This window comes from Falco rusticolus, chromosome 1 (assembly GCF_015220075.1).
Source record: "Falco rusticolus isolate bFalRus1 chromosome 1, bFalRus1.pri, whole genome shotgun sequence".
NCBI lineage: Eukaryota > Metazoa > Chordata > Aves > Falconiformes > Falconidae > Falco > Falco rusticolus.
The window spans coordinates 121,510,267-121,537,641 of NC_051187.1; the positions used below are offsets into that span (position 1 = coordinate 121,510,267).

Below are 27,375 nucleotides of genomic sequence, written 5' to 3' on the forward strand. Positions count from 1 at the left end.
CCCCACATATCATCTTTGTGCCCACAGAATGCAAAAGCAGGAGAAGGAAAGAGTTATCTATCATATAGCTCATGTCACAGGACATACTTTTATCCTTAATTGTATTTTACATAAACACTCCAGAAGAGACAGAAAGACCCTTTGCCAACACACCTCAGTGAAAGTCAGAACGCAAGCCAGAGGAAGAGATGGGGGAAAAAAATGCAAGAATAACGAATTTCACTGAGTTTAAATGATTGCGGGTGGGATTCACCTCACTTAAATTCAAACATCTGAATACTAGTTTTATCTGTTCAGCTGTGATTCCTCAACAGCCATCAGAGTGAGGTACCTCCACTGAGAGCTTCACCCCACCGACCTTAGGTTGGGTTGAACCACCCTCCGGTCCTACCTTTCTCATCCTTCTGATTGCAGGGGAAGCCCAGGCAAGCAGCCTGGCTGTCAGCAGTCGGAAAGCTGAGCATCTAGTAGCACAGCTGAACACCAGCCTACACAGCAAGGCTTTCAGATGGCCATAGCTCAGTGGGGAATCTAAATTAACTCCCTCCCATCAAGGTTTTTATTTTGGCTATCTTTGCAAGCCTGCCATGCAGTTTATACCAGTGATTTATTTATAGATTAATTCAGTGCTGAAAAAGTCATGGGTGCAGTCTAGCAACATCAACCTAATTACCCAAACAGACTATCTGGCCGTGGCACCCTCCAGGTCAGACCAGAGGCTTCTTTGGCAGGGACAGTCACCGGCAGTGACAATGCTTGTGGCAGGAGGTGCTGCATAGAGGCAACGCTCGAATCTGGCTTGAACGCATTGATTTGCCTTTTCTTTAGAAAAAAACATAAGCTTAGACTCTCCTCTCACTCTACGATACCCTTATTAAGCTGGGTGGCAAGAACGTAAGAGCTGGTCCAGTTGAGAGGCACCAGCCTGATACCTGTACTCATACCTGTGTGTCCTAAGTAAGAAGCGATAGCTGCAGTAAAATGGTAAAGAATTATTCAATAAGGGGAAAACATGTATTTTATCTCAGCAATTCTAAGTCAACTACCGTGCTGAGAAGCACCTATCAGCAGTATCATCCCCTGCCAAGAAAAGAGTTGTTTGAAAGAACATGAGTGTACTTATAACATGAAAAAATGCCCCATACCCCTGTAACAGAAGTACAAATGCAGTGAATGCCTATGGTGTCAAGTTGCAGGTGGACAAGAATTAAAAAAAAATAGGGTTACAATTATGTTCTCTTGATGCAAAGAAGCAGGCTTTCTTGAACACACATGCAACATCAAATCACTTTTCTTCCCATTGGTGTAATTAGCCTCAATGAAACTTCAAAAGCAAATTTTAACAGTACTAAAGTTTATAGAACGTCAAGTGCAAGCGCATACGTAAACAAAAATGCATCTAAGCACTCTTTTCCATCTGCAATCCTTCCGTTCCCAGCACTTTTGTCACTGGTGTGGCCCTTATACATCAGAGACAATGACTGTTTTTTATCTTGACCATTTCAAGTTATCAATTAAAGGCAAAATGGACTTACAAGATCAGTATTTTTAAAGCCAGTAGCCAGTAATTAGTTTCTGAAATCTGTAAGTAGGAGCCAAGTTAACTTGTTTTTCAGAAATTTTGAGATTGCATCATCCAGAGAACAAGGCCAAATTTTAATACCCCCTATATATGGACCTGTGAGCTTCATTCCAGGCTCTCATCCCACAGGATCCATTAAGCTGAATTTGCAACTGGACTCAGAGCACTTCTTTCTTTGTTTTACATGGAGCTGTTGAACCTGAAAAGTGCGTTTTTGTTCTCTCAGGTGTACAAACACAGGCTGGTCCATGTAACCTGTAATCACTTCTGCGACAACAGTGTAAATCAGGAACTCCTGGATGCTTTGGTGTGAATTCACTTTGAAAGAGGAAGAAAATAAATAGGAGATGGACACTCTCCTACTTCAGCTGGTATTTCCCTTACCTTTCTTTACTGGTGAGGCAATCCTTGCCACGTTTACTGGGCTGTGCTAAAAGTTAGGATTTGTGACTTCCAGATTTGGACCTTTACAGGAGCATGTCCCAACAGTCAGAGGAAGAGATCAGATACATCAGGATTTCTGCAAGTTTTAGCAATGGGTATTTATTTACCTTTCAGAAAGAGACCTGCAACACCCAGGGCATGTTTGGACATCTGAGGGAGGCATGTGGCTTCTGAGGGCAGGTGGAAGTGCTGTTGCAGTGGCAGGTGGGAAAGGTGATGGGCACATACCTGGGAAAGACTCTAACAGCTGGGGGACCACAGAGGTACAGCAGCCTGATCTCTGCAGCTGCACACCGGTCACCGAGGGCTAATTCTGCTTCCCCTCCGGAGAACAGAATCTAATAAACTTCAAAACTAAGTGCAGGCACACAGGAGGTACTTCCACTGCTACAGAATGAAATAGCGAACGGGGCAGGGTTGGATTTTCGGTGGACTGTTGTGGCCCAAAGCAGCTTGCCTTTACAAATACAGTTACGTCGTAAATGTTAAGTTCCATGTAAATATATCTAGTGCTACAGCAGCTCACATTTCCCTAACACAAGGGTAGGAGATTTAGGAGCAGTAGTAGCACAAGCCAGAATTATTGAATCTCTGCCAAAATGTATCGTGGTTTTCTGAAGAAAGGAAATTTTTTTTTCATGCATATCTCCTGTACCATCCTAAATTATCTGCAAGAAACTGGGGAAAGGAGGAAATAAGCACAGTCTCATAGCAAAGCTACCGGTGAGGCGATTTTACAGCTGGGCTCCAAGGCTCTGATCAGAATCTTTACTTCTTTGCAAAGTTCCCTATGAAGACAGGCAACAGAGGGCATGGCCATCCATTCATCTGCTCCTGCTCTGGAGAAGATGCACATCCAAAGCGTTGCAACTCTGCCATCTTTTTCTCCTTCTGGGATAGTTTTTATTGTGAGATTTACAGTCTAAAAGATCTTGAGTGATAGAAGTAAGAGGGGCAGCTATGACAAGAAGGAGGAAAAACAGAAGTAGGTTATTGAGTCAGACAGTTTTTTCCAAGTCTTGCAGATGGTGAGAACAAGAAGCAAAAGTCATGTTCACAGTTAAAGTTAATGAAATTCTACAAGCCTCAAGGGAAATTCAGAAACACAGGCACAACGAGCAGAATTGCTTCTTGTTTTCATTTCTTTTTTAATACTTTGCTTACTTGTTCAAATGCTCGTGGATGGAGTGCATGGACAGAATTTCCTCAGGTGCTGCTAGCTACATCCCTTTTTTTGCTCATAGCCCTACATCCATGTCTGCAGTCTCAGTAACCACAACCTACAAAGTCTTCAGGCAGGGAGGTAAGGAAGGAGATGTGACTGGCTCAGAGCCTGAGAGCACATGTAACACAGGCAGGCAGCCCTAAAGAACATGTGCTGCCTCCAGGCATGGTACTGCATGAGATTTCCCCTGCCACCAGTCAAGCACAAGAAGTCCCTTCCCCCCCTTTTGCCTGGGTACCCTGGGTTTTTGAAACAGTTGCATCAGCATTACCAAGGGAGGCAGCAGCTTCTCAGGCCAGCAGTCCCACCACCAAGCTGGGCCCTTGCGGAGAAAGAGACAAAACCAGAAGCCACCTTGGTAGGGCAAACGTAGGAGAGAAGCTGAGTGCAAGCATGGTTTGCTAACAGTTTCACCCAGAGCAAAAATCTGAGTAGTGCTACTAGTATTAGCCAGGATTTACTGGAGCAGGTTTTACCAGATAGAGCTTTTCAATCCCTCCTCCAGCTTCTGCACAAATAAGGTTGACAGATACAGAACGCGAGTGGACATTTACATGCTGAGCAACTACATTATGTGTGTGCATGAATCTCCTGCATCCTCAGGGAGTTTCCACATATACAGCGAGGCCAAATGAACAGTTAGCTCTACATGCCCAAAGAGAAATTTCTGCAAACAGCATGTTCAAAGGTCTATTTTGATTTTTCCTGTTTCTTTTTGCAAAACTTGCCAGCATAATACCTCACAGCCTACAATGTGCAGTCATGAAATTCACTTCTGAGGACAGGTGACTCTTATTCTGATGTTTATCTCTTCCCTGCCACCTTTAAGGAGCCTGAGCATCCCAATTTAGGCATGTTCTGTCTGCCCCAACCCCCTTTTAGATAAATACTAATAAAGATGCAAAAGCATCTTTTTTTTTTTGCATCTTCTTCCTAGGTGTCCACAGCCCTCCATTAACAAGATAAGGTTAAAACAACAGACACTTATATCTTTATGGGGTAAAACAAGCTTCTGTATTTAAGATAAACTTTACAGGACAGGTGGTTTCCTAGAATTAAATATACACATGAAAACATTTTACTATCCTACATAAATGTCAACAAGGTATGAGAAGCATGCACCTAATAAAGGAGATAGAGGATACAATAAAAAAGGGCCCTAAATCAAAGAGCAGGTTCACAACAGTAAACACTCACATACTGGGCTGATTGAAACAGGGAGCTTGTCCAGCCTTTGCTGCTTAGCCTTCATCACCGCTAGCAACCCAACAGCTCTTCTGTTCTGCTTTTTGGCTTGGAGGTACGTTTGCCCCAGCACCATCACCTTGCTAGGGTTATGTCTGGGGCTGCATCCACAAGCCTACTGGTGCAGTACCTATACTGGGAGCTCGGTTGTGTACTTCTACCTTGATCAGTTTTTTTTTTAAAAAAAAGGGGGGGGGGGGGGGAAGGAACCGCAGAGCAAACATTATCTATTGTTAATTACCTGTAAAGTAGGGCTTTTGCCACTTCCCCAGTTTCTGAGAGCTCTGAAGTGAAACCTGAAAGAAGCCACCCATTGTTTCCAATTGTGCAAGAGCCAGGAGCAAATAGGGCTCAAATTGCAGCTCTGAAAGGCAACAGGAAATTGGCAGCCCGGTAATCTGCTCCCAACTATTCAGAGTAACAAAGGCTACATTCCTCCTCAAGTAGTCACCATTAGAAACCCAAGGCTGATCTATTTAGTAAGGCCCACAGAATAAATCTGTGGAAATAAAGAGTTTTAATTAGAAGGCCATAGGATATGGCTCTAGCTCCTAGCCCCGCAAGTAACATGTATTCTTTAGGCTCCTACCTAGTTTCCCACATATCCAGACGCTGACACCTGGAGATCAGGATCAGTGCCATTTTCAAATATTATTTAAAAATACCCTCTAAACCTAATAAATGTGGAGCTGTTCATTACCATGCTGTACAGCGTGCTGTATCAAGAACATTTTAAGTTGGTCCCTGTGTTAGGCTTATATATATTTTTCCCCGGAAAATACCTTTACTGCTTCTAAACCACCGTAGTCAAACGCCTGCACAGACACACGATCTGTGGCATGTTACAATGTACAACTTCGAAATATCCTCCAGAAAGTGCTACCCTTTCAGGCGTGAAGAGGTTTTCCCATCTGCTTTTTAGGAAGAAAGCCTTAGTAAGTAAAACACCACCCTGTAGGGCAAAGGCTCCTGGTCGTGCTCGTGCCTCCCAGCGTGACTCCACGCAGCCCTCCGGCCTCAGTTTTCCCAGCAGCAAAAGGGAAATATTTTCCTCAGAGCTGTTTTATCAGGTATAGTTGATTTAAAAGAATTTAAGTCCAAGTGCAAAATGCTTTGAGCTACTTGTTAAGGAGCAATTGCAATTTTTGCCACCTGAACAGATGAAGTTATCCCAAAGCTGGTGTGTTAAGAGTTGTCAGCAGGAACAGCAAATCAGATTAACATTTACAGGGAATGTTATCTGCAGCTGGCAGCAGTGATGGATCACTCTGCAACTACCACGGCAAGTGCTCCTGCTCCAGTACAGGGCAAGGGATGGAAAGGGGGGAAACAAGCACAGAGGCTCGAAAGCTCGGGATCTGAAAGCCCATACGAAAATCACAGAATCATTTAGGTTGGAAAATACCTTTACGGTCATCAAGTCCAACCGTTAACCCAGCACTGCCAAGTCCACCACTAAACCATGTCCCTAAGCACCACATCTACACGTATATAGGATGGTGACTGAACCCCGGCCCTGGGCAGCCTGTTCAGGTGCTTCACTACTCTTTCAGTGAAGAAGTTTTTCCTAACATCCAACATAAACCTCCCCTGGTGCAACTTGAGGCTGTTTCCTCTTGTCCTGTCACTTATCTGGGAGAACAGAACGACCCCCACCTGCCTACAGCCCCTGTCAGGCAGGTGTAGAGAGCTATAAGGTCGTCTGTGTGTGTGTGTGTGTCCGCCACCCTCCTTTTCTCCAGAATAAACAGCCCCAGATCCCTATGGAGGTTCCAGAAGGGCTTCTTATATGTCTGCCACTTGCTCCCAGAGAGACCCTTTGACTATTTAGTGCAGCAGGACTGACGCATTTTCAACTACAACAGTACTTCCTCGCATATTCTTGCAGATCAGTAAACTCAAGACCAGACACCGGGTACCACCAAACTTTGGCAAAGCTCATACCTAGATCTGAACTTTGGACCCCAACAAAATCACGAGATCCAACTACACTGTATTTCCTACCCTGACTAACCAGGCTCATCCTCACCGCGATTCAGAAGAGATACAGAACACATAGAAATGTACCAAATCAGCACGTGTAATAGCACAGTAATAGCACAGACGTCTCATGTAGTCATAGCATGTTTCATCTAGAAGAACTTTGCATGCTATGTAGAAAAATTAACAAGTGTACAATTATCCTCTAAAAAGAAGGGGTTGGATAAATGAGACTTGATTTTGGTAAGAAATAAATGTTGCTGAAAATGGATTTTGAGCAAGGGCAGCTAGAAGACATTGATATTAAAAAGAAGGTACTGTGCAATCTCCTAATATCCAGGTCAGAGAAGAGCCCCAGCACCTCCCCCGTCCTTCCAGGAAACTAGATTATTCATTTTCATTTTGAAGTGTCCCATTCATAAAGTACACAGATCCAAAAGCATCAAATCAAACATGACACAAGAAATGATGCTTCGGAGAAGACCTTTACCAGGGCAGGTAACTTCAACTTTTTGACTCCTGCTTAAAAGTGTGGAAGAGGAATCCTCACAGCACTGGAAGAACTGTCAGATGGTTTGGAAGTTGAAGCATGTGCCCTAAGACAGGTGATTTCATTTACAGTATCCATTAAGTAGTTAATCAGTTACGCAATATCAGCGTGGATTTGGGGTATTCCAGCTACTTCTCACAGTTACTTTATCATACAAACCTAGGACATCATAACACTTGTGGTTGCTAGACATTTGTAAGATGGTGTGTTGCATTAACCCACCCAATTAACAGATGCAAAAAAAGGAGAAGACCCTACCACCGGCATCAAATCCATTCAGAACCGCTTGCAGTGGCATTAGGTCCCAGTGTAAGTACGCTGTCACCTGGCCACCTTAATCAGTGGTGTAAATCCATCAACTTCATTCAGAAGAAATATTCCCTGGTGTAGCAGCAGTCATACGATGGTAGCGACCCTGAAGGGTCAGGCAGGACGCAAGTCCCTTTGTGCTCCTTATTGCACAAACACAATGAGGTTCAGCCCTTTGGGACAGAACCTCTGTTAAACGTTTGTGCCTTTTGACAATGTATTCTGTAGGATATTTGTTTTCAGATTCATAGCACTGTACATGTATACAAAGGTTTACAAAACGGGGCATGCTTATAATGCAAAAGAGGCATGGCTATCGGGCACACCTTTCTCTAAGAACTACTAAAATAAATGTATGTTTCTTTCCTTCAAAAAAAAAAAAAAAAAAAAAGAGCCACTCACAACAATTACATTTCCAAGCTGAAGATAGCTAATTTTGTAATACGCACAACAATGTCATTCCCTGGAAGTACACTTTTGCTTCTTTTGACAACACTGACCCGTGCACATGTCAGGAATATTGGAAGATCTGGATGAATTTCTGGTCCTTTTTTGAAGCTAAAGCCACAGGTTACTCAGAAAGACTAGGGTTTCATATATATATTTTACATTTTATATACTTAAACCTAAGAAATAAGACCATGTGTGGTCTGCAGGCAACCTGCCCTGTATCTGTGTTTATTGACAAGTAAATGAGGAAGTATCCCACCTCAAGACACCTTCATGAGAAGCGGGAGCTGCAAGCATTATACTGGGAAAAACAGCACTGCATCTCTTTTATCACAAATATAACCCGAGCCGTAAATACCATGCCGGGAATAACACTTTGTTCCAACTCTGCTGGCTTCTAATACGGTGGCCGGTCCATCCATACTCTTTTAGCCTTTAGCAGGCCACCAAGGCGGAATGTAACACTCCAGCCAAGAGACATTGCACCTAACAGGATAGACGCATACAGACACAACAAGGTATTCCCCATCAGGCTGGAAGTCAGAGCAAATCAGTACCTATCCACTGCTATCCGCGTACGTAAAACCCAAAGCTTATTTCAAAGCACATGCATACACATACACAGGCACAGAATATGCAACTGAAAAGTTTGTCATCGTGGTGCTTGCAGGGAACTGTGCCTCCGACAAGTGTTTGCTGAGGGCCTGGGTGGTGGGGACATGCACTGCCAAGAGCTCTCAGCTTGTGGTGAGCCAGCGTCCCCACCGCAAGCATGCGCAAAGAGCCGGAATAGCTCTGTGCTGGGATTTTTAAGTGCCAAGAGGGCACCAGAAAGCTGAGCCCGACTCACAGACCGTCCTTATCCCTCCACAGCAGAGTGGGGCATCAGTCCTGTGCACCCGTGATAGCCCAAGTCCATCCTCTAACGTGCAGGCAGAACATGCGGAAGGAAACTTTCTGGGTAGCTGGTAAGGTTTTTTTTAATAGATCCTTCCAATAAGCATAAGGCTTGTTAACACAGGCCCCACGCGGCTAGATGGTGAAGATATGGCTAGATATGCCATATGGCTAACTACAACTAACAACAGCGGCAGAAGCCATGCCTCAGCTACTCCCATCAGTGAAAGAAAGGTGAAAAACAACCACAGTGAGGAAGTCCAAACGATTAAGACCTGCCCTAAAAGCAACTTGCCCACTGCTGAAAGCTAAACATAAGACCTGTGCAACCCCTGCACTGTTAAGGCTGGTAAATCCAGCTGTACAATACCAGAACAAAAAGTTACTCCAGGTTTTTTGAAGCACCACCATGACTGACACAAATGTTCCAGTTGGAAGAAAGCCAACAATTAATCAGGGTTCCTTAGAATCTGGAGGTAATTTTAGCAGAACGAGAAATACACAAGTATCAGTGAGTCCTGAACATTCCTCCAGGACAAAAATCTCTTACTTATCTAAGTCCATTAAAACACTTCATCGAGCCCTTTTAATCCCTCTTAACAGATCTGCTTTAGCACGGAGGAGCTAATCTTCTCCCACCTGTCTTTATGATATGGAACCATAAACAAGAGCAAGTACTTTTCATTTGTTAAGCGCTATCATCCACACTAGCATTAGTGTCATGAAGCCGTTTTTAGCGAAACACCCCGACTCTCTCAAATTCACACCCTAGCCCTGTGTTACTCCAGCAGGGAACGCGGAACATTATACACCATCCCTTTCCAACACTCATCTCTTACCACGAGTTTCAAGACACTAAGCAAACTGAGACCTGAATTCCAGCTTGCTGGAGGGACTTCCCTTTTTCCTTCATCCCAGACCTTATGCGACACACTTCAGGACTCTGCTGCATATAACCAGATGGCAAGCTTGTCCAAATCCATCACCAACCTATACAATTAGGTTAGTAGGTCAGCTGGACTTACCGCCTAATTACACGCTCATTTTATAGAGAGTTCCCTTTTATTTTTCAAAATAAGATCTCAAAGCTATCTGAAAAGAGTTAAGAAACGGGTTTTACAATCTACGTCATCACGGACCTCTGACAGTCTGGCAGTCTACAGACAGGTAGAAAGTAACCCTGAACAGCCCCGACAAATCTGGGGCTGAAGAACTCAAACGTACACCTCAGTCTCCTAATCGCCAGAAATCTCACCAGCCTTTAGCAAAGCCCCTCACAATAAACCACGTATCTCTAGGTGATCATTTCAGTTGCTGTATTGTACAAAGTAGAACAGATTGTGATGACTGACCACTCAGGGCATACTTAAAAGTAATTTTTAGTCTATTCAAGTGGGGGAGGCTTACTTCATACATCTGTCAGCTTGCTCATTTCTTTCCGCTAAGGAAGACATTCGTTTGCTCTCAGACAATCCTGCGCGGTTCTGCACCACAAAATCCGTCTGCCTGAAAGAAGTCACAGTCATTTCTGTAACATAAGGCAACGACCCTACATTCCAGAGGGCCTGAAAGTGAACTCAAATATATAGATGTATAATAAGTACAAACAATACAGCCTACTCTCGTTGCTTTAACGCTGCCTTCTCTAGGTAACACCTGGCAGAATACCATTTAAGACATGTCAGGAACTGTCATCTTCTCATTACTGTGCAGGTCAAAATCAAAATTTTCCTCCTAAACTGCAACCTGCAGTTATTCCCAAAGTTTAGCTGGCAAAGGGAGCATAGGTTTTGTTGATTGTTTTTTAAGAAATCTGAAAAAGCACTGTGACATAGCTTGTGAAGGAAAATAATCATTAAAAGACAGAGTACATGTGGGTCCTTTGGGCTTTCTTCTCTTTTGCTAGGAAGCAAACCAAACCAAACCAAACCAAATTCCTACATCAATCTGATTAAACACACACACACACACACACAAAAAAAAAAAAAAAAAAAAAGAGGCAGAGGTAAGCAGGACATTTTTCTTGAAGAGGAATAATCTAACACCCTTCAAGCAAACTTACTCAACACAGAGCTGGGTTGTATCCAGTTATGAAATGGCAGTTGGCTCGGTATTTTTGAGTGTCAGTACAGAGTCTTAAAAATGGTCCCATCTGACGAATGGTGACTGTTTGACAAGGATTTCATTGTCTCCCAAGGGCTGTTTGCAGCTGTCACTGTTAGAGAAGTATCGGTGATAGGAAAGTAGTGCAAGGCAAGTCGCCTACTCCTCAGAAACATTCTTCTCTTGGCTGTGCTTCATCTCATGAAGAATAAATCTTGGAAAGCAGACTTTGTGTATATACACTGCCGCCCCACAAGCCTCCCAGCCTGTCAATTTTGTCACGCTGAGGCTGGGAGAGCAGTATTACCAACTGCGTACTGCAAAGCAAGTGGTTTCCTAGATGCAGCCAGACGACAATTTCACTTTACACCTCACAGAAGTCATCCGTGCTATTTAATAAAGAACGCAACTTTTCAATCAGCTCATTATATGACGCTGGATCAGCTTTGACAGAGTTAACTACAAAAGGTGAGCTAATTCAAATCGTCAATATGCTAGGAGTCAGAACAGCTTGAATACGGCAATTCAAAGCAGCAGGACTTCAAAACTCAAGATACGACACATCTGTCAAGTTATTACTGTGTTCTTAAAGTGGAGTTTCTCTAGAACCACTTACACAGCACCATGTGAAATTACATCCATTTAATAAACCTTTTACTTTCTAAGAATTGTGATGTTAGCCTTGACCCACAAGAACAGAAGAATGAGGTTCCCCCATTCACTCTTTAATTAAAAGCTTTTTTGTTGAGTATGTGTTAAATGGCCACAAGCAGCTGTGACACCTAGGTCACCCATAAGAGCCCTTAATTTAAGGGCAGAAGATAGATTCAGTTGACATTGGGAAAAACATATGGGAAAAGAACCAAACAAGCTGTAGACGTAGGCACCAACACGCACAAAATTCAAAGCTAGCAAACTACAGCAACACAACCATTATTATTCACCCTGCCTCTTGCGTTTTATTTAGATTTGAGTTTGGTAGATTCGTTACTTCAATTGACGTACAATTTAACCAGCCAAGAAGTTTTATATAGGAAAATTTAAAATAGGTTTACATGTTAATTTGGTGCTCTTTAGGACACCAAAAACCCCTTGAAGTTATGGTTTCCTCCTCCACAACCGTATTTACAAATGCTCTGGTAAATAAATAGGCCTACGCTTCTTGGCGCTGTTAAGCCCAACATATACATTCAGTTGTTCTAAATATCCCAAAGCAAAAGCTTACTTGATATACGGCTAGCAAGCTTAAAATTAGGTAAACTAAACTAGAGCACAGACTAGTGGTTTTGAAGTATCAATAGGGAGTTGTTTGCTACCTGACAGACCACAAAGAGGAGAAAACCCAACAACCCTGTAATACACATATGCAGCTCACACCCTGTCATTATAACAAAAGAACTCAAGAGCCATTTTCATTAATTAATATATTTTCTGCATTATAGTTAACATATGTACTTTCTTCGTGTCATCCTTATTTCATTAAGTATTGATATTTTGTTATATTCAGACATGAGTACATTTTTCAAAGTCTTTTGTAATAAATATCATAAAATAATAGAGATTCACATAATAAATATTCTTTACAATAAAAAAAAGTTTTAACAGACTTTTGTCTTAAAAATAGTTGGGATTCAACTTTGTGTTTTATACATAAAATATACAAAAAAGGACCACAATTTGTGGCTAAGGCAATAAAACAGGGACAGAATAAAATTATGAAGTACAGAGCAGAGCTAAATTCACTGAAGCAAAGGATCACAAGAAACTCAAAGGATTCAAGAGCATTTAGGTGACTCAATGACACCTGAAGGCTGTTTGGATACATGAACACCACCAATTTTAATATCAACTGATACTGGTAAGACTACAAAAACAGGAGTAAGAGGGTGGAGTGAGCAATATCCTTCAAAGACTTGACAGCAAAAGAAATAAATGAGTACGCTGCAGCCATAATGTCTCCAATGTGAAGATCTACATAGTGTAGCAAAAACTGAAGTTACATCGAAAACTTAAAAAAAGGGAGGCAGAGTAATTCTCAGGACTGAGAATGTTCCAAAAGTATAGACAAAGAAAAAGAGAGGGGGGAGGGGGGGGGGGGGGAAAGCAGGCTGCTTATAGAAGAGTCAGGCCTTTCATTTGGTAAAGCCTTTATTTTACATCCCTCTCCAAAAGAACACACACAAAAAGTTATTTCACAATCCAGCTCACTCATGAAAGTTACTCCTCCTTGGAACCCAGGGGAGTTAAGGAAAAAACCCAAACATATAAATGCCAAGAATGAAAAACATCTTTGGGAAGGTATTCACAGAGCAAGAAGCTTCAAGAGTCCAGTGAGCCCTCACTGTCTCTTTCAGGAGTGGTTCAGTTACAAACTCAAAAGACCCTGCCAAAGTGAGCGGCAGATGCAGATACCAGGTCCACACTTACCAAAGAGCAGCAACGGCTATGGAAAACACTCCACATTCAGCCAAGTCAATAGGAAGAGGAGAGCAAAGATGCAAAGAGCTTGTGTATTTTAAGTTGGGGAGACAGAAGGGAAAGCAAAAGAACAGCCCCCTCTCCCCCAAACTGGGGAAAGGGAAACAAAACAAAACAAAAACAAAAAAAAGAAAGGAAAGGGAAAAACCCACATCAGCTACAACCTGAAAAACTGAAGTTGGAAGAAGTAAACCTCCCTCCAAAAATCATGAGGGCTTGCCCTGACCCCGCGAGGGGCAGCTCTCCAGTTTACAATAGACCGTGTTGGAGTTCTTGCATCGGCAACCTGGACGATTGATGCGATCGTAACACCCTCGACAGAGTTTTAGGCATCCTTTCGCCGGAGGGTAGCAGAGCAAGCAAGGCAGAAACAAGGACATCGCTCCCATGCACAGGTACCTAGAACAGCAGTGTGACTGGGAACAAGAGCAGGGATTATCCGCGTAAGAGTCCCCTTCATCGTCGTTAGAACAGTGGTAGAAGATCCCTTTGACCAAACACATGCAGGTGCCGTACTCCACCATGCTCTCCGCAGAGCACAAGCACTGCCGGTTGCAGGCCAAGCAAGAGGGGAGGGCCCTCGGGGCCGTGCACTCGCCACACTTGCACTTCCCACACTGTTCGCAGATAAACTTGTGCTGCGTCAAGTCCTCTTTCAAAGGACCCTTCAGATCATCGACAATCAGAGACGACTGCTTGGGCTGCGTCCGGATTGTCCGGTCGGATCTGTGGCCCGAGCCCAGCCTGGATGGAGGCGACCGCCCCAGCAGTCCTTGCTCGGAGGAAGCACTGCTGTTGCTCCCAGAGCTAGCCGCGCTCCCCGTGCTGGTCGACCTGCTCAAGACGGGAGCCCGCGCGTTATGCTGATGCGCCACGTGCCCCACATGACTGGGTCTGTGTTCGTAATTATTATTCACATTAATTGGTATAATTTCGTGAGTCCTCTCATGCTTCTCTTGCCTCGGTGCTGTCCGCGGACCAGATTTTTTCACCACAGATGGACCTTCGGTGTATTCGTTGCTGCCCCTGATCGCCTTGATCTGGTCCAGCGACAAGATAGTTGTTGGCTGGCTCTCTCTTTCATAGTCCAACCGCTGCCGGCTGTCCAGGGAGGGCTGCTGAATCACCACTAGTGAACCGCCGCTGCCATGTTGACTTTGGGGCTCCATCTGTAGTGATCTCTACTTCTGGCATTCAGTGGGAACCTGGCATGCATCTGAAATCCTAAAATAATAACGAGACAGAAGGTATAAATAAACATTGTCTGCGTACATATATACACACGTACACAGGATCAAGGGCAAGAAAAGGAATAAAAAATTGGGGTACTTTTTGAAAACAGAAATTATATGGCAAACCACAAATTGCCCTAGCCACCTGGTACTGATCTCTTTCAGCAGGGGATTACAACAACGCTGAGGATCTGGCCAAAATCCAGTAACGGGGAGAGCCTGCGTATAGCATCATAGATGAGGAATGCAAATGCCATTTAAAAAAAAAAAATATATAAAAAAATTAAACTCAAAACCTCCAGTATTAACCTGTACGCTTACTTGCCAAGCCATGGAAAGTGCTTCTCAGTTGCTACGAAATTCAACATCTGTCTACCTAGCAACAGCAATTCTGAAAGCCCCCAAAGCTAAGTTGGAAACAGGCAAGAACACCATCAAGTTCATGTTCTATATGGCAGAATAAAGAACGTGCGTGACTCTCACTCTTCCGTCTGATCTGCAGCATCAGAAAGCTCAACAGATTTCCTTGCCAGTGCATTTGGAAAGCTTCCTTTTTAAAGTGACATACGTGCATTGCAGAGTCTCGAGCTAAGTCCTGTCAAGCAGCCAAGGCGTTTTCTGTAATAAAGTAACGCGGCATACAGATCTAATATGCTCCTTATAAAATCAAAGCAAGGGTGCAAAAGAGCCCGGTTTCAAGTATTTTCTGACCGGTGCAAAGGAAAAAGGGGTAGAAAAGGCTAAGATGAACTAGGTGTCAGATAAAAAGTGCCTAAGGATTTGCAAGAACATCAAGAGCAGATGACAAATAAAGCTCAAAAAAACCAACCGACCACAAGACACAAAGAAAGAACAGATCCATTTTCGCAAGACAGATTAAAAGCTTCTCAAATAACTACATCATCTTCTAGCCTTATCTTTTAAATAAATGTTAAAACGTTTTCATTGGGTTTCATTCTGCCTAGCTACCGACGTGAAGGCTGCAGCGCTGACCGAGAAGACCGCAGCGACGCTTCTGTACCTATATAAAAACTCAGATAAGTACTCGAAAGCCACATTTATATACAGAACCGAGAAAAACCATTTTCCTTTACTGACAGCTGGGGAGAAGTCCTCTGTCATTCCACCGTGCCCCCCGCCCCCCCCCCCCCCCCCCGCGATGTCATGCATGTTCACCTGGAAGAGGAGAAGGGCAAGTGCTACCAAGCAGTTCCAAAACTCATTCAATACTGATGAGAAAGAGTCCGTCTTGCCACCCAGAGCACGGCCGGCACGGAGCTGTTCCCCACTCGGGAGAGGACACGGCGGAGTGGCAGGGGGGCAGAGGGCCAGGCAGGAGCAGGGAAGGTCCCTTCTAACAGGGAGGTGGCATCTCTGTCGCTCTGACCGCTAGGAAGTGGTGAGCGACAGCTTCTGCCAGGAGACAAAGTCTGTGCGCTCCTCCAGCGGCCGGAGATTTCATTTTACATCGAACGTCACCTGTGTGAGCTTCAGGGTCGCCAGACTGAAGGAAGACAAAAATCCCCAACGCGTTCACTTTAATCCACCCACAAAACGAGCCGCCTTCCTCGCAGCGCCGAATACGAATCCGCAGCAGCAGCGCAAGGGTGAACGGACGTGGGAAGGGGAAGATTTACAGCTGTGCCGGCCGGAGCTGGGCTCCCCGGGGCACGGAAAGTAAAATCCCGAGGAAATGCGAAAGACATCCAGTGCCATCTTTGGGGGGAAAGCGCAACACCAGCGCGGCCCGCAGAGTGACAGGGCCAGCTGCGGGCCGGCCGGAGAGCTGCACCCACCGCCCCCTCCCCGGCGCAAACGCTTCCCCCCCCCCCCCCCCCCCCCAAAATAAACCGACGTACAGCCGAGGCGGCGAGACCCCACGGCTCTGCACCCAGGGCGGGCACAGCAGTGCCCCCACCGCCAGGGTGTCACCGCTCCCGCTCCCACACCGACCCCCCCCCAGCCGCTCGGCACAGCCAGCCCCCCCGGTCCCACCGGCAGCCCCGGGCGGGCGGCGGCGCGGCGCCCTCCGCGCCCCGAGCGGGAGCGGGGCACGGCGCTGGCGGGGAGGAAGGAAGAGGAGGGGAGAGGGGGGAGGAAAAAAAAGTTATGAATGAAAACAAGGGCTTTCCCCCCCCTCCTCCTTACATCTCCCCCGTTGGCAGGGGGAGGGCAGAGGCCGAGGCCGGCGCTGCCTCAGGAGGGCGGACTTCCCGGCATTTAAAGCGGCAGCGCCCGGCCGGCCGCTGCAGCGCCGGGGATTCCCCGCCGCCGCGGATGGGGGCCGCCGGCTGCCCCCCGCCAGCCCCTCCGCCTGAGGCCGCCCCCCGGCTCGGGGCCGCCCGCGACGCGGCGGCGGGTTCTGGGGCTGCTCTGGGGCGATGCCCGTGCGCGGCCGGCCCCTCCCCGCCCGCAAGGGCCGGCCCCGAGCGCGGCACCCCCCGCCGGGGGCTCACCGGGCCGCGGCCGCCGCGGGGTCCGTCAGGCCGCCCCGCTGCCCCCGCCAACCGCCGCCCCCCGGGACCCAGGCGCGGAAGCCCGGTCGCCGCTGGCTCGTCTCTCCGGAGGGGGCCGGGGCCGAGGGGGCCGCCGTGCCCGCCCCTCGCCAGGCGGGCGCCGCGCCTCTGCGCCCCGCGGCACCTGCTCGCCGCTGCGGCCGCGGCCGTGCCAGCCCGAGGGCCGCGCCGGTGCCGCGGCACCACGAAGCCCCCCCTCCACCCCCCCAACTTACTTATTTCCAAGGGGACACTAGCAATGGGAAACCCACCCGGCGGGCCCGCAGCCCCAGCTCCTCGCCCTCCCAGCCCCGCGGGGCGGGGAAGGCGGCGGGCTGCGGTCCTCGGCTCCGCAAAGCCCCCGCAGCTCTCCCACGTCCCGCTCGGCGAGGGGGGGGACAGGGGGAAATCCAGACCCGCAGCCCGCCGCCTCTCCCGGGGGTCAGCACTCGGCGGGCCGCCTTTCCCCGGGCTCGCTCCTCCGAGGGGCCGGACCCCTCCGCGCCGCTCTGGCGCCGACGGGGACCTAAACCGAGCCCGTTCCGCGAGCGGTCCGGTCCGCTCGGTGCGCGCAGGGCTGCGGCGGGCACCGGGGAGCGGGAGCGCTGCAGGTCTCCAAGTAAGCGCGGGGAAGGCGAGGCTCCTGCCCGGCTGTTCCTTCCCTTTCCCGACGGGAGCAGAACCGGGCGATCCCCCTAAGCCGGGGGGAAGGGGGGGGGGGGAGGGGGGGCGCGACTGCCCAGCAGCGGTCCAGTGTCCGGTGCTCGGCGGCTTCACCGCATGGTCCTTGCCGCCAAGTCCATTCTGGCCGAGTGTAACCACAACCCCAAGTGCGAGATATTTTTTTTTTCCTCTTTTTTTTTTTTTTTTTTTGGAAAGTCACGAGGAGGCACTTGCACACCTCGGCAAGTTGCAAACGAAGCTGGAGGCAGAGCGCGATGGCCCTGCGAGCTCTCTGCACAGTGCCATGTGCTTGCTGTTGCTGTTGGAGGCTGATTGACAGGCTGGGAGCACGGTCAGCACGTCAGGCAGAACACGGCACCGCACAGCAGCCCTGGGCACAGGAGTCTGGCACGGAAAGTCCCCGGAGCCTCCTCGGCATCTCGAGAGGCTCAGGCAAGGCTCCGGCGCGCAAGGGAGACCCCCGCGTTCGGCAGGGCAAGCGGTTACCCAGCTGGAAGTTTCCCCAATTCCCAGCAAACCGCGACAGGCTCAGCGCTGCTCGCTCGGTCAGCCCGGAGCCCCGGCGCTGCCGCCGCCGCCCGCCCGCGGCCGAGCACCGCTGCCCCGCAGAGCCCGCCGGCCGCCCGGCGTGCGGTGCGGAGGGGCGAGGGAGCAGCGCGGGCAGGTCGCCCCTCGCCCGCACCTCCCGCACGGCGGCGGCGGCGGAGCGGGGCCCCAGCTCGCAGCGCGGCCGCCCCGAAGCCCTCGGCCCTCCCCGCCGGCTGCAGGAGCCCCCTCGCCGCCCGCCCGCACCTGATCCGGCGGGGCCGGGGCCCGGGGGGGCGCGGCGCGCACGGCCCGGGCTTACCTGAGGCCGAGGTGCACGCCTGCTCCCCGAGGCACATTGGCGGCCCCGGCGCGGAGTCCAGCCCGGGCAGTGTAGGCAGCCGCGCCGTCCCGCCGCCCGCTCCGCGCTGTCCCGCCGCCGTTCCGGAGTGACTCCGGCCGCGCCCCGCCGCCTTTCAGCGCGCAGCCCCCGCCCGCCGCCCGGCCGCGCCCCCGTGATGTCAATGTGTCACTGCGCGGCGCCCCCGAAATCCCGGAGTGGACTTCCCCGCCCTCCCGGGAGCCGCTCCCGCACGGGTCACGGCCGCCGGCGCCGCGCGGCCGCCGCGGGACGCCCCCCCGCCCCCCCGGGGCAGCCGGCGGCGGGGCGCCTGCGTGCGCGGGCGAGCCCGGCCCCCTCCCCCCCCGCCGCTGCCGCGTCCCGGGTGGCGGCGCCCGGCCCCGCGTCGCTGCGCCCCGCCGGCCCCGGTGCCGCCCCCGCCGCGGCCGGCCGGCAGGGGGAGCGCGGCAGAGCGGGCGCCGCCGGGGGACTGCACCGGGGGGTGCGGGGGGGGGGGGGCACTGCCCCAGCCCGGCGCAGGTGCCGCGGCCCGGCGGGGGTCTCCGCACCGGCGCAGACCGCCCGGTGCCCGCCTGCACCGACGGCCGCGCCGGGGCTGGCGCTGAGGCGGAGCGCGGCCCGTCCCGGGCACCGGCAGGCTGCGGGCTGGGCCCCGCCGCGCTGCCCCGCCGGAGCGCTGCGTGGCTTTTAGCGTCAGCGCCCTGCAAGCAGCGCGCAGCGGGTGGGACGGGACGGCCGCTCACACACCCACCAACGCGTCCTGCCGCGCTCGGCCCGTTACCGGGGTAGCTGCGGGCTTCGCAAAGCGTTCACCCTCGTAATGCGCCCGTTAGGTGCGACACGGCCCCTCCCGCAGCCCCGCAGCCGGCGCCGCGGCACCGGGAGGTCGGTGGCCGCACCGGGAAGGTCGGTGGCCGCGCCCGGCTGCGCGCCCCGCAGCGCCGGCCCGCACGCTCCGGCCGCCCGCGCAGCACCGCTGCCTTCCGCCGTGGTGCTGAAGGGATCACAGCGACGCCTGCAAAACCAGTGCTTTTACGGCCACACGCTCTCTTGGATGTGCGGTTGGTTTGGTCCTTTGGGTTTTGTTGGTTTTGTCGTTTGGGGTTTTTTTAGTGACTAAAATGTTTTAAAAGGCAACTAACAGAAGGCAGGGAAATGATATAAAAAGAAAGCGAAATTCTGAGAATTATTTCATAACAACATGCAATGAGTTGGAACAGCTGGGACTTCCAGTGCTTGGCTAAACATCGCCGTAGCCCCAAGTTTATCTGAAACTGGCTTTTTACAATCTCTTTCACAAAAAAATACATGTTCTCCCACGTTTTGCCCCAAATAAGGAAAAAAAACCCCAACAAACCCAAACCATATTAAGAATACATGGAGCTGCTTAGCAGGAACATTCATCCAAAAGCAAATAATCCCTACAAACAAGAACATTCCAGTACAAGAGTGTTCTGTGACACAGGCTGCCCACCCAGATCATGCTCATGGGTGTAGTACAATTTTATTTTTTTTTTCCATTAAACTTCGCTAAGCTTGGAAAGAAAATACCCAAACTGCATTATTTTTAAAATTTCTGTCAGTACACAAAAACTTTACTTCAACCGTGTATTTCTCTACAAAGTAAAATCTTTATGCATGAAAGGTTATATACTGAATATCACAAACTTCTAAGTTTCTAATTAACAGACTGCTGATACAGACAAACTATAAATACTTTCTTCCAATTACAGAGGCTCAAGTGACAGACCGCAGCATACAAATCTTCAGCATGGTCATAAAAACACCCCAATTCTGCACTAATATTGCTAATGGATTTGGAAAATGTGATTGCTCACCACAAGCCTTCTCCGACACACTAGGAGCACAAAACCGTTCTCAGTAAAATCCATCCGAAAACTTTGGAACCTAGCACGGTTCAAATGAACAACAATTCCCACTGAAGAACAAAAATGATGAAGAAAACCAACAGCTGTCACTCCAGCAGGTTGGCGCTTAGCGGAGCAAATCTGCTTTCTCCCGCTGTGTTTTAGATGTCTTTCCCCCAACAACCGTGTTTGGAATAAAGACAAGCCAACAGGCACAGCATTTACGCAGGCGTGCAGCGTACAGCAATCCCTGCAGCAGCACCGGCCGGGGGAGCGTCGGGGGCAACAGTAGGTGAGTTGCCGCAGGTGAAAGTGGTCACCGAGCCGCTCAGCTCTGCTCTGCGGCGGCCAACGCTCACATTGAGCGACTGACCGTCTTCCCGCAGATGTCCCTATGTAATTTTCCTACGGTACTACCGTAAAAACATCGCTTACGACACCTCTCCTTCCCCATCTCTAAAGGCGGTACTACCTTAAAAAAACCCCTATGCCAAGCGTAAGAGTTTGATTTTAGAAATATAATACTGGGCTTAAATGGGTCAGTAAACTGACCAAGAATGCTGGCAGCAGCTTACTATCACTTGGCACCCGAATCAACACTTCACTGAAACAAGGGAAAACCTTACAGCTGCATCAGAAGGCTCTCCACGGACGCCAGCAAACAGTCAGCTCATTAGATTTTTCTTGGAAATTACAGCCGCGACAAGCTTTTGTTCGAAAAGGGAGAGCTAAAATTCTGGAGAATAAATTGGCAACTTGGAAGACGATTGACACACCTTATGACTACATCCTGGCACAGCCTTAATTTGAGGATTGACACACAGACAGGAATCCGATGCAACCAAGTTATTTTCCATCCCCAAACTGTCGTCTAAAAGTGCCTGCTTCCCCCACTGACAAGTGAAGAGAGACCAGCCCTCTGTGCCCAAAGTTAATCCTTCTGAAAAACTTCCAAGAATTAGGCTCGAGAGACTGAATGATAACTGATAGTTTCAGCTCGAGAGACTGAATGATGGTTTCCACTTTCACTTTGAGGATCACGTACTGGGGATAACCTCTACCTTCTGCAGTCGTATGCTACTTCTCCGTCGTGCAAGCTTTGGCGGGCCAAATGGCGTGTTTTATGGAACAAAAGCAGGGTCCATCATCAGTTTTTTATTTGGTTTCCTTCCTAATCCACATCCAGAAGCAAGTTTCATCTCTAGGTCACTTGACTGACCTTTACAGGTAGTGACCTACACCTTTCTGAAGATGAACTGAATAAACTGTGATCCTCCCGCTACCGGTAACGTGTAAGAGTGCTCCCGCATTGCATCCCACCTGGGAATACTGTTGTGTTCCCCCCGAAGCGGCACCTCCCAGCCCCTGCTAAGGCACAGATCCCGGCTGGGAGGGAGGACACGTACCCAGTCCCAGACACTGGGACTTCACTCCTCCTTCTAAGCGACGCGAGGTGGCTCAGTCTGTGAAAAGCAAGAACTATCTATCAGCACAGTATCATTTCAGACAGAAGAGGTGACAAACAACCTGTACTTGAAGTATTTGATATTTACTGTTCCCATCACTCATCTTCTGCGGTGATAACTATCTAGAGCCAATATGGTTTTGAGGAAACTCAGCAGAGAAAGTGTTTACCTTTACGCAAGTTATTTGTCAGTTAATAAACAATCTTCACAGCTGTAACAACATTTCTGAAGCTATAGAGGAATTCAAAAGCAGTTGAAAGAAACCACACGTCAGAATTCTTAACACAATTCTACATGAAATTGTTGAGCCAGTCTTACCTATAGAAAGTGTAAGTCATGTACTTCCCGCGCCGAGCCGTGCAGCGGTAACCTCGCAGAGGGGGGTGTTGGGAGAAACAACTGGAGCCTGCAGCTCCCAAAAGCGTTGGCATCAGCAGCTTTGACGTTGTGCCAGGCGGAACTTTGTGGGTGTCAGCATCTGGAGGCTCAGGACCCACAGCGTGCTCGGGGGGCCTCAGCAACTCTCAGTGCAAGGAAACAAGATGTGCCTGTTGGGATAAGACCGGCGTAACTCAATTTTTAACACTTATACTAGTAGGCCTATATATATATCAACCCCCCCCCACCACCAAACAGCAAAATCAATCAACAACAACAACAATAACAAAGCTATTAAATATTACTGTAATAATAAGCATTGTGGATAGTTTCTTATCATCTCATTGAAAATCTCGGCGGTCCTGGCTTAAGCTGGCTGGGGCATGAGATGCAGCAAAGCTATTCGGAAGAGCTGAAGTGAAAACCGTAGGTGCGGTGGTGAAGGCATACCCCAAAAGGTACGGTGAATCATCTCAGGGTAAGGAAGAGAAAGTGAAGGATGGTGTGAGGCATTTCCGATCACGCTTTCTCCGAGACAGGTTGACCTTTATCTGATATCAAAGGCACCAGCAGCTGGGGATTTCTTCAGCTTCTGTGCAAGGACTGTTCTTCAAGCTCTCCGAAGAAGTGCAGCCACGTACAGCCACTCCTCGCCGTCACTGCACAGGCTGGGGATAGGCACACAGGAAATCCTCAGCTGCAAAGAGTCTTCGGTTTTCTCTTTAGAAGATAACATCAGTTTTTCTTAGAGGCAGAAAAGACAGCAAAAGGCAGCAGCCAGGCAAACCTCTGAGAACAAAGGGACGAACCTCGACGTGAACCTGCTTCATGAGCATTTGAATGTTGAATCAAAGTACAGGGGAAACGCTGCAGAGCTAGGGGTTTGGTCCACGCCCAAATTAAGCACAAATTAAAAAGAGAGAGAATGCAAAGGTTTGTAAATTAAGGTGAAAGTCTGAGAATGTGCTTCCCTTCCGCATCTCTTGCACCATGTCAGAGAAACCAAGGTTTTCCTTGGGTACTCCTCCCAGGCGTGGTGAGCAGCTGGAGAGGCAGGGCTCGGTGGTTTAAAACAGCAGAGGAGCTGGCTGTTTTAGTTACAGCTGATAAAGGTCAGCAATACACACTAGCTCTTTCTGAACCACTGACAGGTCAGTTTGGTAAATGGAGACTAGCGAGAAACACCGCAGGGGCTGAAACTTAGGTAGAATCTATATGAATTTTTGGCCTTTCCAAAGGGTAGGGGATCTATGCTATCTTGTTTTTGCTGTCAAAAACTTAACTGAAGACAAATAGCACTAAAGAAAATCTGCAGGAAAGAGTACACGTCGGTAAAGGCACCTAACAAGAGGCAAAACCCCCTTCACTCTCCCAAGTGCAGGCCACAGCACGTCTCTTCATTTTTCGCTACTCACTCACCATACAGCCAACCGGCACATTTACATTTCTCCTTCGGATATCCACAGTTACGTTTTTTGATGAAGTTTATTTCTTCCTTGGAGAACTGTCTCTGTAGACTTCACATTTAGCTGCTGTACTGATTGCCTACGCTTACACAACATACTCGACTAGGGTACTGATGATGTCTTCATTACTTTGTATATAATTTTTAACTCTTTCAGCAAATTAGCTAATATTACTTCATCTGCCTGTATAAAAAAACTTAGTGAGAAAGGAAAATTTTCATTATTGCTTAATACAGATAATAACTTACTTGTATCGTTCATGTCTTGTAATTTACATTATATGCAACTCATTGTTCCGTGTCTTAGCACTAAGCAAACTGCCTTTTACTATCCACTGAGACATGATTCCTTGCATGGAAATTAGAATAAGCTCTGTTCTATTTCAGTTTTCACCAATAGGAGAGTACTCCTGACTTGAACTACATCATCACAAATGTATATATCTCATAGTTTTAACATTCCCAAGGAGAAGGAAACAAGGGTCTATGAAACTTAGAAACGGGCTAAGCGTTAAAAGCCCTTCTGTCTTTCTTTCTTTCTTTCTTTCTTGTCATTTTGGATCGTGCATGTTTCAAAATGTCTCAGTCCTGACTCTGCTATCAGTTCTTTTGCTGTCAGAGACTGCAAAAACCCTAATCGCTGCAAAGCCACGTTATAAAAATGTTAGTCTGTTAAAGAGTAATTGTTTGGGTGTCTCCATCGACCTACCGCTTATTTGAAGGCCTGGTATCTGACTGAATGCTCAACTTTTTCTATTAAGATGTTACTGGGTGAAAATTTCATCCACACACGAGATGAAAGGGCTGAGCAAACCCCCACTCCCCAGAAGGAAGCCACGTGTTCGAGCCCTGGACAGAAAAGCCCGTTACGGTGGCAGGGGACACGGAGCAAGAACACGCTCGTGGAGCAGTTCTCACTTCTCTCCTTCAAGACAGCTCATTCCAACATTAATTATATTTTTGAAAAGTGCCACATTCCTGGATTATGGCATCAAATCCCAGTCTCCCCAGCTGTATCCTGCTGCGTTTCTAGCATGCAATTGAAATAAGAAAACAACAACATTAATGTGAAAACTATACTGATTCGGTGGGTGGAGGAAACCTGGGTCATTTAATTTCTGCAACTGTACGTGGGGTTTTGGGTTGGTTTTTGGTTTTGGTTTGGGGTTTTTTTGGTTGTTTTTTTTTAATGCCAGTAAGCTTGTTTTTCAATTTCTCTTGCTTTCTTCTACAGCTGAGTCAGGTAACACACGGGTAGAGCTACAAAGATTCTCCTGGTGGGATTAAGTGCTGTAGATTTAGCTGTGTTAAGTATGTGCTGATAGCTGAGTGAAAGGAGGTGGCTGTTTTAATTACAGCTGATAAAAAACCTAGCCAGAGGAAACCCACCATGACTGAATAATGGCATTTAGCTTCAAAACCAACCGAGGAACAAACCTTTCCCTTTTCTGTTTGAGAAGTGGCCACTCCCCACATGTGGACTCCACTATCAGAAGAAGAAGTAAAGCTCTCTGCTAATTTAAATACATGGCTCTGTGTATGTTTTTATTACCTAACCACTTGTGGTGACTTGGGTTAGCACATCTCTAGGAATGCCTTATATTTATCAGGTTGTGCAATCCATCTCTGTCAGCTGAAGGAGGTCTCAGGAGCAGCGTTTCTAATTTGATTTAAAAATACACATGGAAACTTGAGACTGCTTTTAGCAAGAATGATGAAGTTGGCCTAATGAACACAATCTCTTTTGTCGTTTTCTCAAGAACAATGTGTCAACAACTAAGTTTAGGTTCCCCCCACAGCTGTAACAGCTTCTGTAGAGAAGCAGTAACTTAACGTCTAGGTCACGTTCCTGGTTCTGCTTTACCGATCGAAAGGCATTTCAATGAGATTTTAACAGACAGCCTTCAATTCCCGGGAATGCAAACAGGCAGGAGGTTTTTCCATGGATCCTTGAAAAGAAGTTTGCACCAAGCAATGATTTTTTTTCACAGAAACTTCTTCCCCAGAACCTTAATACAGGTGTATGACACCCAATTATATAAGGCTACGAAAGCGTGTATCTAGAGAGCCAGTTCTCAGACAGCTAGGGTGTTGTCATTGCTTTTGGACCAGAAATTGGCTACAGAAAGATGACCACGCCACAGGACGTCTCTGTGGCAGAGCTGCGTGTATGTCTGGCTGTAGCATCATCCACTTCAACACATAGTATTTATGTATTTTGACTTCTCATGGGAAAAAAACAACCAACCAACCCCACACATTTCTTTTACTCTTTTACAGCTGAAAAGACATTGAAAAGATATTGAAAAGTTTTCTTACTGCAACTCTACAAGAGTACAGCAACATCGCTGGTAGTTTGCTGCATCCCAATAAGAGAATGAGAAGAATTTTCCTGTTGATCGGTTTGGGTTTGTTTTTTTTTTCTTTTCCCCATTTTCTGGGTCTTACATCTCCAAAAGATTCTGTTTTGCAATTGGCAATTCAGGTATTAAGTGCCAAGATATCCCTTGCATGTGTGATGTGATTTGTTGTACTCTAGAAGAGCTTGCCAGTCACACCTTGAAATTTTACTCTATAATAACAACTGCCTGTCAAGGAACATTCAGTGTCAAGGACCAGATTATGTTCCTAGGGAAATCAAAGTTAATCGTGGTTTCCTTTGGGACTGAAAAAGTCAGGAGACGTCTGTATTTTGGAGATAGTTTGTGTGTTTGCTCTTTGTTCTAATTATCTATCTAATATACCCAAGTATTTATTTATATATATATTTTTATATATATATATATATATATAATTAAAAAGTACTATCCCTCAAGAGCTTTTGAGTTAAAAAGTGAGATTTCTTTCACCAAAAGGCTGGGATAAACCCTTGACAATAAAGAACGTAACACACACACGGCAATGCAGGTACTGTCATGCTGCTGCTGAAAACCCCTCTCATTTCCACCAGGGTGGGAGACGGGCCGCAGAAGAGGCAGGAACTGTGCTGCCCTAACTTGACACAAGCTGAAAGGAAAGCTTATGTCACCTCTCACCCAGAACATGTACAGACACACAGCACATGCCACCAAAAATTGCGTGTTTGTGTTTGTGTGTGTGTGTTGGGGGTGTGTGTGGTCCCTCTTTCAGATTCCCTCAATAACTCCCTATTTTGAAACCACTACCATGATACTTGTTTCCTTCTGCAATTCATTAAACATGCTATTCTTGAGAAGCCGAAGAATTTCGATGTATAAAGGCCACATCCACTACCGAAATACACCCTGTTTAAAGCACCTCAAAGCCGAATTAGGATCTTGCATCTATTGCTTCCCAAGTTCAGGAAACCAAAGTTCAGTAGTTTTGAAAATTATGCAGAAAACGGATTTTCCCCCTAAAGTAGCACACTAACTTTCCAAACCATTGCAGTAACACTACTGCAAGATGACATTCCTTGGACCACTGCTGTAATACTGACATATTCACAAGGGAGGTTCTGTACTGTTGCTTACAGCTGTCTGCATAGATTTACAGTGGTATAATCCAGCCTAAAAGTAGCATCTGAATAAAGACAGAAATGCCAGCTGTGCCCCGTTGAAAAATGCAAAACGCAATGCCTCTTCCCGCATTCTTACTGTGCATGTTTCCACTGCTTTTTA

At 47.7% G+C, this 27,375-nt stretch overlaps 1 protein-coding gene across 3 annotated transcripts; it reads right to left on the bottom strand.

Annotated features, from left to right (window-relative positions):
- Nucleotides 1-12,915: 12,915 nt before the first annotated feature.
- Nucleotides 12,916-26,436, bottom strand: SPRY1 (sprouty RTK signaling antagonist 1). Of its 3 annotated transcripts, none has more exons than XM_037398342.1 (2): nucleotides 22,213-26,436; nucleotides 12,916-14,487 (listed from the first exon to the last, which is right to left on the bottom strand). In XM_037398342.1, the coding sequence occupies exon 2, from the start codon at nucleotides 14,430-14,432 to the stop codon at nucleotides 13,470-13,472; it is 963 nt and encodes a 320-aa protein (XP_037254239.1). In that variant the 5' UTR covers nucleotides 14,433-14,487; nucleotides 22,213-26,436; the 3' UTR covers nucleotides 12,916-13,469. The 3 variants fall into 3 exon arrangements, with proteins under 3 accessions (XP_037254239.1, XP_037254234.1, XP_037254247.1); XM_037398337.1 differs by lacking the exon at nucleotides 22,213-26,436 and adding an exon at nucleotides 18,522-18,669; XM_037398350.1 differs by lacking the exon at nucleotides 22,213-26,436 and adding an exon at nucleotides 15,672-16,291.
- Between the last annotated feature and the right edge of the window lie 939 nt (nucleotides 26,437-27,375).

Excerpts from the sequence above, each read along its gene's own strand:
- SPRY1 (XM_037398342.1), bottom strand. The coding sequence starts at position 14,432 with ATGGAGCCCCAAAGTCAACATGGCAGCGGCGGTTCACTAGTGGTGATT.